This window comes from Morone saxatilis, unplaced genomic scaffold, assembly GCF_004916995.1.
Source record: "Morone saxatilis isolate NCDOM2014 unplaced genomic scaffold, NCSU_SB_2.0 Contig19, whole genome shotgun sequence".
In the NCBI taxonomy this organism is placed as follows: Eukaryota; Metazoa; Chordata; class Actinopteri; family Moronidae; genus Morone; species Morone saxatilis.
In genome coordinates, this window is record NW_023339751.1 from 16,755,126 (window position 1) to 16,764,229 (window position 9,104).

At 39.0% G+C, this 9,104-nt stretch overlaps 1 protein-coding gene across 1 annotated transcript in view; it reads right to left on the bottom strand.

Annotated features, from left to right (window-relative positions):
- LOC118329471 (polyribonucleotide nucleotidyltransferase 1, mitochondrial) overlaps positions 1-5,270 on the bottom strand; it is a 10,146-nt gene extending 4,876 nt beyond the window's left edge. The window contains exons 1-17 of the mRNA XM_035663676.1: positions 5,001-5,270; positions 4,674-4,734; positions 4,101-4,175; positions 3,820-3,925; positions 3,631-3,680; positions 3,437-3,500; positions 3,308-3,355; positions 3,041-3,154; positions 2,235-2,421; positions 1,860-1,911; positions 1,591-1,648; positions 1,312-1,408; positions 1,128-1,230; positions 862-932; positions 559-595; positions 341-407; positions 135-224 (exon numbers count right to left, since the gene is read on the bottom strand). Coding sequence (XP_035519569.1) covers positions 135-224; positions 341-407; positions 559-595; positions 862-932; positions 1,128-1,230; positions 1,312-1,408; positions 1,591-1,648; positions 1,860-1,911; positions 2,235-2,421; positions 3,041-3,154; positions 3,308-3,355; positions 3,437-3,500; positions 3,631-3,680; positions 3,820-3,925; positions 4,101-4,175; positions 4,674-4,734; positions 5,001-5,119 — 1,399 coding nt within the window. The 5' untranslated portion in view covers positions 5,120-5,270. The remainder of the gene's footprint in view (positions 1-134; positions 225-340; positions 408-558; positions 596-861; positions 933-1,127; positions 1,231-1,311; positions 1,409-1,590; positions 1,649-1,859; positions 1,912-2,234; positions 2,422-3,040; positions 3,155-3,307; positions 3,356-3,436; positions 3,501-3,630; positions 3,681-3,819; positions 3,926-4,100; positions 4,176-4,673; positions 4,735-5,000) is intronic.
- Positions 5,271-9,104: the final 3,834 nt, after the last annotated feature.

Consider the following 9,104-nt stretch of genomic DNA (forward strand, 5'->3'; position numbering starts at 1 on the left):
AGAGGGCGAGAAAACAAGCAACAAACATTCAGATACAGATATGTTCCTATTTGAGACATTCTGCCAGACAACGAGCATACTTCCTGTGGTGACTTATTGTTTTTATACTTTAAAAACTGTGTCACCACACTCACCGTTTGACTCAAGCACCTCAGCAGTGACCCTGATAGTGAAAGGGAAGTCTGTAGGAATGACTGGTCTCAGAGCTTTCTCAGCCAAGGCCCCTTTAGATATACACAAACACACAAATTGAACTAATACATCCACACAGTCGTTGTCCATAAGATTCTTCATGGGAATGGATGGTTAGCAGACGCTGGATGTAAATTTAAACACAAACCATGTCCAAGCTCTCTCCTGTTGATGCCTCCCATCTTTCCAATCTCATTAGTTGCATATGGAGGGAACTGAAATTAAAGGCAAAATGATATAGATATATATATATATATATATATATACTTATATATGTATGTATCTATATATATAGAGTAAAAACTAACTGATACAGGATCATACGTCTAATAGTATTTGTAAAAATGAAAACAGGATTTTACTCACTTCATAGTGAAGCATGAAGTTTTTGTCTTTGATGCCACTGCAGAAAAGAAAATGAATGGGATATAATTGATTACTTTTAATTGATTGATTTAGTCTGTGTGAATAATTTTACCTGTCACATTATGTAGGCAGGTTTGCCACATTGGACGATACACTATGTGACATGGCATTCAGATATAGACAGGAAAATACTAAAGACGTGGTTTAATGGTCGAGGTAAAGGCCAACACTTTCTGATCTGTCCTGATCATTTAAACACAATGAATGTGTGGTTTCATGAGTGAAAATGAGTGATCATTTTACCTCAAAGCTGTGGTGATAATGTCTGCTTTGATACTGGATTCCAGGGAATCAAATGTGACACTGCTCAGCACCTAGAGGAAAAAGAAGAGAACGAGGACTTCTTTGTCAGAAGACTGAAGCAGATTTTTCACAGTAAAACTCTTATTTCTTACAAGACATGCACTATTTTATCTTTCAAAAGTCTTTTATCTCTTCCATCAAATTCATCTTTCACAAATGTATATCTTTCAAACTAAGGTTCTGTGGCCTTCCTGGTCTGTGGGTACCTGTGTTTGTCCTCTCTGGAACAGAGCTGAGCCATGCAGAGGTTTAAACAGGTCAACATCGCAAGAGATGTCCCTTAAAGCAGTCAACTTCCTCCCGTCACATCTACAACATGCAAAATCCACATAGAAATCACATTTATGCACATCATTTGTCATAAGAATAAACATTTCACCATGGACTTACCTCCTATATTCATTAAGCACTAAACTGCGGAAGACTTCTTTGCTCACAGTGTTGAAGGAATCAATGATTTCGAAGGGCTCAGCCTGTGGGAATTTTTCTACACATGGAAGACATCAATTGACACTATTCAGCCGACAGACGAGAACACAAATTAAGTGCACAGACTGTACTGAACTGAAATGTAATAAATATAAATAAAAGGATTGTGTGAAGGGGGTTGCAAAAATATTTGAAACAGCCAACTTAAAATTCTTTCCATGCAACATGAAGATGATCTACCTCTTAGGCTCTCTTCAGTTTCTAGTCGAATTTTGTTGATAGCGTCATCTCTTGAAATCTAAAATTAGATTAAGATAAGATTATTACTGTACTTATCTGAATCTGAAAAACATAAACATTGTCATACCATGGAGAAGAGAAACATCAGTGATTCTGGTTGCTTTAAAATACTTCAGAAGAAAAAAAAAAAAAGAATCAGAAAACTGAAAACTCAATAAGAAGACCAAATGAGATGTTAAGAGGAGGCAGACACCCTGAGTCAACTTTACCTTATCATGAGTGTAATCAGTGAAAACAGCATAGATCTTCTCAGAAGCTACGCTGCAAGAGAGAAAAGGAAAGCAATTCATTACTAGCATCTAAAACACTATGAATCCTATTTTTTGCCACTTAGTTTTGTGAAATTAAGCTCAGATGCTGCTTCAATGAGGTCCCCAAATTCTGAATAATGCCTGCCTTTGTAAAATTTACAGTTTGATTTAGAAAAAAATCCTTAAAAGTGGAAATTAAATCTTAACACATCCCTAGTGTTACGAAGATGTTTTACTTTTACATACACAGTTCTACTAATATAGCAAAAACACTCCTTGTATTTCATTGCGCAAACCCAAAACTATGGAAAAGAGTTCCATCAGTGGTCTTACTGCTGAACATGTTGCACCATATCAGCCGGAGTTGAGAAGACCTTGACCGGGATGCGCTTGGTGATCTTCTGCTCTCGTGCCAGCTGCTGGATGCCCAGTATGATCTGCTGGGTGTATTTGACTCCCACCTTCACTGCATGGCAAAAGTCCTGCTGCAGCACATTCTCAGCTGACGCCTCAATCATCACTGGCAGACAGAATCAGAATCAGAATCGGGTTTATTGCCAAGTAAGTTTTTACATGTACAAGGAATTTGCCTTTGGTGCACATTAAGAAGTCACATTAAAGAAGTGTTGTATGGTGCTATCATCAGACAGATGGAACAGAGGCTAATTAATAACCTGTGACATTGCTGAAAATTCAGGATGCTTAGAATAGTTGTGGTAATGGCATCTACATCTAACTAAGCCAGATTTGAGTAAAGTAATAACTTGTCAAAAATAAATAAAATGTCCCTTTTAATCAGCTGAAAATGTAATAAAACCTGGACAATGACTAGCATCACACGCTGAATGGCATCAAGGTGTGAAACATTTACATTCAATGGCTGAGTAATGATAATAATTAATAGTGTTTGATAGTGTTATTACATTATTGAATACGTTTTTGAATTCCTCCCACTCTTAAGTAGTTATTCCTATTGTAGAGATCACATACTCTTTGCAATTGATTTATAAGCAGCTGTTTATAGCATTATGACATGTTCAGGCACAAGTACTAATTCTACATAACTATTTGTGTTATAGCTTGTCTTAGATTTTTCAGTAAATAAACACCTGGGAGTTTTATAGTGTTTGCCAACTCACCCACTTGACTGGAGGGGGCTCCAGCCACAATCAGGTTAAGACTACTGGAGGCCATCTGTGCCCTAGTGGGGTTGATCAGCATCTCCCCGTCTAACATACCCACACGCACAGCACCTGTAAAAAAAAAACACAACCACACATGTAGCAAGATTTAACATGTACAATAATATTCCAGGAATTTAAAGTGAACAGACAAGTGAAAACCAGGATTGAAGGTCAATAAAACTAAATATGTGAATAGGCCTAAATTTGTTGTCTGTTGCTCACCTATGGGTCCATTCCAGGGGATGTCAGACAGGGACAGAGCAGCGGAAGCTTTAATGACAGAAAGCATTGTTTTAGCTAAGGATCTAAAAAACTACAATCTGTGGAAAACATGGATGAGATTGAACTCACCTGCATTAATAGCCAGCACATCTGGATCATTGACACCATCAACGGCCAACAGGTTACAAAGGATCTTCAGGAGACATGAACACATGCACAAGATGTTGGAGATAGATAAATATTAATATCATCTTTGTTTAAAAAGCAAAAGAGACCAAACCTATTACCACATTACGGTGAAAACTATTTCAAAGTGAACTGACCTGAGTATCATAAAAGTAACCAGCAGGGAACAGTGGCCTAATTGATCTGTCTGAGCAACGGAAACATGAGGAACTGTTAGTCAAAGCACTCAAGTCAAAGACATTCACAGTACAATATCAGTACACAGACCTGAGACATGTTATATGTATAAGTTATACACAGAACAAGACACATTCTTATCAACTCACCTATGAGTCTGCTGGTGAGGATCTCATTGTCGGTGGTGCCGAGCTCTCGCCTCAAATGGTTAGTGGGGATTCGACCTGCAGCAGCTGCTTTCTGTCTGTAGTCCACCTGTCAATCAAAGAAGACATTTATTCAGTAGACAACGCAGAAACTCTTCTACCAAATCCATTTATATGACACATATATGTAACGAGACTGGAGAAAAGCAAGATAAACTCCGCACAATTACAGTCTAAAAAACAAAGGCAGGCTGGGAGTTTTACTGTGATGGTGGAGAACATACCACGAGAGGCATGAACTGAGACGGAGAAGGTTTGGTTTTGCTCACAGCAGTCACCATCACAGAGGTCTCTCCCAGCTTCAAAGAGAGAAAGAGATGGAACAGGTTACCAAAAGATCTACAGAAATCACACATTGCATCAAACATCTGGGACTGCCCAGGTTTAGCCCTACAGCACAATTTATTCCTTCTACTTGTCTATTACACTAAGGCTGGATTACCAACTGGATAAAGTGGGCTAACATATATGTGGGAAATAAAACATATATGAAGAGTACAGATAAAAGAGTAGGGCTGCACAATTAATCAAAATATTATAAAATCACTATATGGCCAAGCGCAGTACGCAAGCTGCAGGAGCTGCCATATGAGACACAATAACTGTAGTTGTGCAGAGATTCTCTGGCCTACAAATGTTGTCCTTCAGATGTAAGAAAACGTATTAATATAAGAATAAAATGTAAAAATAACCACAATATGATGTTTTTACCACATTGTGCAGCCCTATAAGGGAGGTCGTTGAGCAACTTCCAGGTGCTGCCATGCATGTTGTCACTGTTGACAGTGTTTCTGTACCTGTACTATAGCAGATCCATCAGCAAATTTAGCAAACCTCCCTGAAGAGATCTCAAGTTTCCTACAAAAACAACAAGACAAACACATCAAAATGACTGAGATACTGAACCACGGTACTATTTCATACAGTTAACTGAGTAATTCTGTGTTCTGGATACCATCTGGATACACATCCCTGCTGAGCTACATGAGGGGAAAGTGATGGTACCAGAGCGACTGATACAGGTACGGAGACTATTATTGGTAACAAATAAAGAAACAATCATCATCATGCCTTGCTCGTTAACTGTTTCTAGACTTGAATGCATGCCGGGAAAGTCAACTCACTTGTCCCCAAGGTCCACTGCCAGTCTTCGTTGTTTAGCATGGCTGCTGTAAACACTTTGGTGACATAAGCGGACATGAAGGCGGGCAAACGAACGCCCCAGCTGGAGCAAATACCTCATAACTACAGACCACGGTGACAGGACTACAATGACCCGGGTACCGTCGGCGGGTACAGTCGGCGGGTACAGTCGGTGCTTTACACTTTGGCTATGCTCGTGGGAGCTTCCATGTCAGTTCGTCACATGTACGGAAGTACGTCATAGAGCCGCGGCTTCTGATTGGACAAACCGAGGAGAGTGTGTTACATCAAAAGTGTCACTGACATCCGATATGCAACACTTTTTACACGTTTTTAGTTACCTTCCAGATGTGCCAGATAACTGCGGTGTTTGGGGCAAATCAAACCTCGAATGAACAGCTTTATATGATATCTATATATGTTATCGTAGCAGTCGGGGGAAAGGAACGGGTTTTTGTTTATCTTCCGGTTAGGGAAAAGGAACCAGATTAGCTGCTAGCAGCATGTTAGCCCCAGTTTGTGTCTCAAATTTAATTACAAGAGTATGGTTTAAAGTTTCTTTTTTTTTTTTAAATATAAGCAGAATTATGTTTATATAAAATTCTCGCTGTCGTATTTCTTACTTTTCTTTTCGTTTTTCAGCCTTGGTTTGTCATTTAAATGATTGTTTCCAATAAACAAATGACTGAATATCAAATTATTTGTTATCAAACATTTTACTCCTTTACATTTACACATTTATATTTATACAATGTGTATACTGTCATTGCTCCATATGGTAGTAATATAGGCTAATTTGTTACAGGCTCATACTGTATTTCTTAAATGTAGAACAGTTTCAATACTTGTCATACATACAGTTAATACAACTCATTGCCTCAAAGAAGAGAAGGTAGCAGCAGCCTGTAATATGCAATTTCAAATCCTCACCGCTAGGTGTCAGCATTTCCACAAAGAGATCCGTTTTTTTGTCAGAAATTGACAACAGCCTCCCTTTCATAATACATACCTACATCACTGTAGTTTGATCATCCACTGCCCACTTTTCAGACATCACTGAATATCAAGGACCTTTTGATTATAGTTTACAATGAGAACGAAAAATCAAGCTCAAGCCAGCTGTTCCAGCTGTTAACTGTGATATGTTTCTGAAAAACAATTGACTCCATGCTCTCCAAACAGCCCAGTACATCAGACAGTCAGTAAATCTGTGACCTTGCTTGCTGATCAGACTGTCAGTCGAGAAGTTAGCTTACCAGCCAGACAGCCCTACAGCCAGTCAGCCAGCCAGCTCACTGACAGCGGGGCGGCTGCAGTTGTTATGGCAACGGATGCGCGTTAACAGCATCTCTCACACTCTCTGGATTACTTTCACACATGCACACGTGCACGCACTCCAGCTAATTGCAGGGACAAATCACAGTATTTCACACAAGCTCACACACACATTCCCATTATTACCAAGGTTTCCACTAGTATTATCTTGTTTCCATGGCTCCGAGACACATTGAGAAGATCTCATTATTACCAAGCAGAGCCATGGACTATTAGTGCATAATGGACCAATCAGTGTCTTTTGATAGACTACAAGGATCATAAACAGCTCAGTGGAGGATGCTATGTTGCTTTGTCTTGAAGAGGCTTTACTTTTCAGGGAATCTTCTCATGTCAATGTTCATCGACCTACATATAAACAATTGCTTATCTGTTGACTGTCTGTCAATCTATACATCAGTACATTATTAAACCATCATATCATCATCTTACAACGATCTCTGTGACACTTGAAATTATTTGGACCATGCTGTGTAAAGAGACAAGGCTTCAATGTGATTTGATTGATTATTGGTTGTTAATGAGAAGTGACATTCAAACAGGCTTAATTTAGAGATTGCAACAACCAAGAAAAACATCATAACACTAAATGAATGATGGACCATGTATGGACTTGTATGGAAACAAACAGGTTTTTGTTTTTGTTCCTTGTTGTCATTTTCTTTGGATAGGATTAAGAATAATGTTAAAAAGAAAATAAGCCTTTCCCTGTGTGTGTGTGTGTGTCACTTCAGGACTCAGGAGGTTTAAGTGTTTTTCTGATTATCATGCTGTGGTGTTTCAGTAGGTGACGACAGGACAGCCTGCATGAGCGCTGCACTGATCTCTGTTAGACACACATGAACACACACATGCAGATTTCACAGGATTTTCCGCAGTGGTGATAACAGGTTTTTCTTGGTCCTAGGCAACTAGACATGGCTGTGTCTTTAAAGGGAGATTATCTATTATGCTAAACATGCAGTGACAGCTTCACTGAACAGATGTATTTTTGTAACTAATTTTAAGACTTTTCTTGCAGAATTGCAAATTTCCATCAGTAATAACGAAATACCCGAATTCATAATTTTCTGTCGTCCATCACTCTGTAGCCAGTTATTGGATCCACCCTCCTTTAACTAATATGGACATGCATAAGCTTGAGGGAACCACCGTTTAGACAGCTCATAGCGACTTGAATTGGCAAGGCATGATTTCCTTTGTCACAAGCGTGGTAATTAGATTAGGCACATGGCAAGGTTCCACATGGATTAATAAGGTTCCACTCTCTAAGAATGACATAGAGCAGAATTGTAACATTTGGAAGCAAGCTTGTTGCTTGAGCAGTGCCACATTAAAGTTTAATTCCTTGACAATTTGGGGGTATTTTGGGGTTTTCTGCAGCGGTGGACAGATGCTTTATTCTACCATAACTGATTTTGAACTGTCATAAACTACTTTCCCTTATCGTTAACTATTTATCCAGGAGCCATTATATGCCTGTTATGGTACATTAGGTATTATGCTGCCCCCCAAAAAAACCCTATCATATCCTAAAAAAAAATCAGCTCTCCATACTCACAGTTCAATGGAAGGTTAGCTTTGTCAGTACAATCCTCCCATAATAAATTAACCTCAGAGGATCAGTCTAATGATTGGATGCAGATAAGAAAGTCACCGTCTTTTTCATGATCGTCATCGATCATTACTGTTAATGTAGTTGTTGCTTCTGTTGTTGCTGTACATCTGTTTGTCTCTCTGTCTCTCTTCTCTCTTTCTCCAACTGGCAAGGCAGATGCACCACCCTAGGAGCCGAAGGGTCTTGTCCGAGGTTTTCTGCCGCGTTTAAAAGGCAGGTTTTTCCTTGCCCCCGTCGCCAAGTGCTTGCTCATGGTGGTACTTGTTGGGTCCTCTGGTAAATGTTATAAGGACGGTCTAGACCTGCTCTATTTGAAAAAGTGTCCTGAGATAACTTCTGTTATGAATTGGCGCTATACAAATAAAATTGAATTGAATTGAAAGACAGCGGTGTGTGTGTGTGTGTTTGTGTGTGTAGACTGTCCGGATATGAATAAAATATAAATAAATATAAGATGAATACACAGAAGACAGAGGCATTTTTCATTTACTTTAAATGCATTGGTTTTCATTTTTTTATTGGTTATACGAGACGGCACACTCTCTGGTGTATTGCTAACTGCAGCAGTATAAAAAGAGTGTACTTTTTATGTTTAAAGATTAGGATTTCAGCAGGTAGAATAATCTTCACAACATCAATAAAACAACCCATGCCTTAAACAAAATCAATGTTTGTCTTACAATTAAAATGTTCATGAAACATACGGAGTAACTCTAATTTGTTTCATTAAAACCTTGACCCCTGCATTCCTAAATATTGGCTCCCTGCAGTGTTGTTGATCTAAAAAGCCTCTCAGACAGAGGGCAGATAGGGTGATTTAAAGCCTTGAGGTCTGGAGCTGATTACATTTTGGTCGCAAGCCTTGAATCCAGAGCAGTCATTAAGGCTCGACTTGAGAACCTCATACTCTGCTGAGACCAAGACAAACCTGAAATATGATGTGCAAAATATTAAAATCCATCATAAACACATTTAGAGTGGGTAAAATATGATTAATAAACAAGCCTCCATCAGTATGCTCGGAGTTAAAGTCTACACTTTTAAGCCTGGGGTTTGAGATGGGAGAAAAGAGAATTATATTGCTCTCATAATATAACTGTAAAGTATCTCGACACCCCGCCCCCCCCCCCCC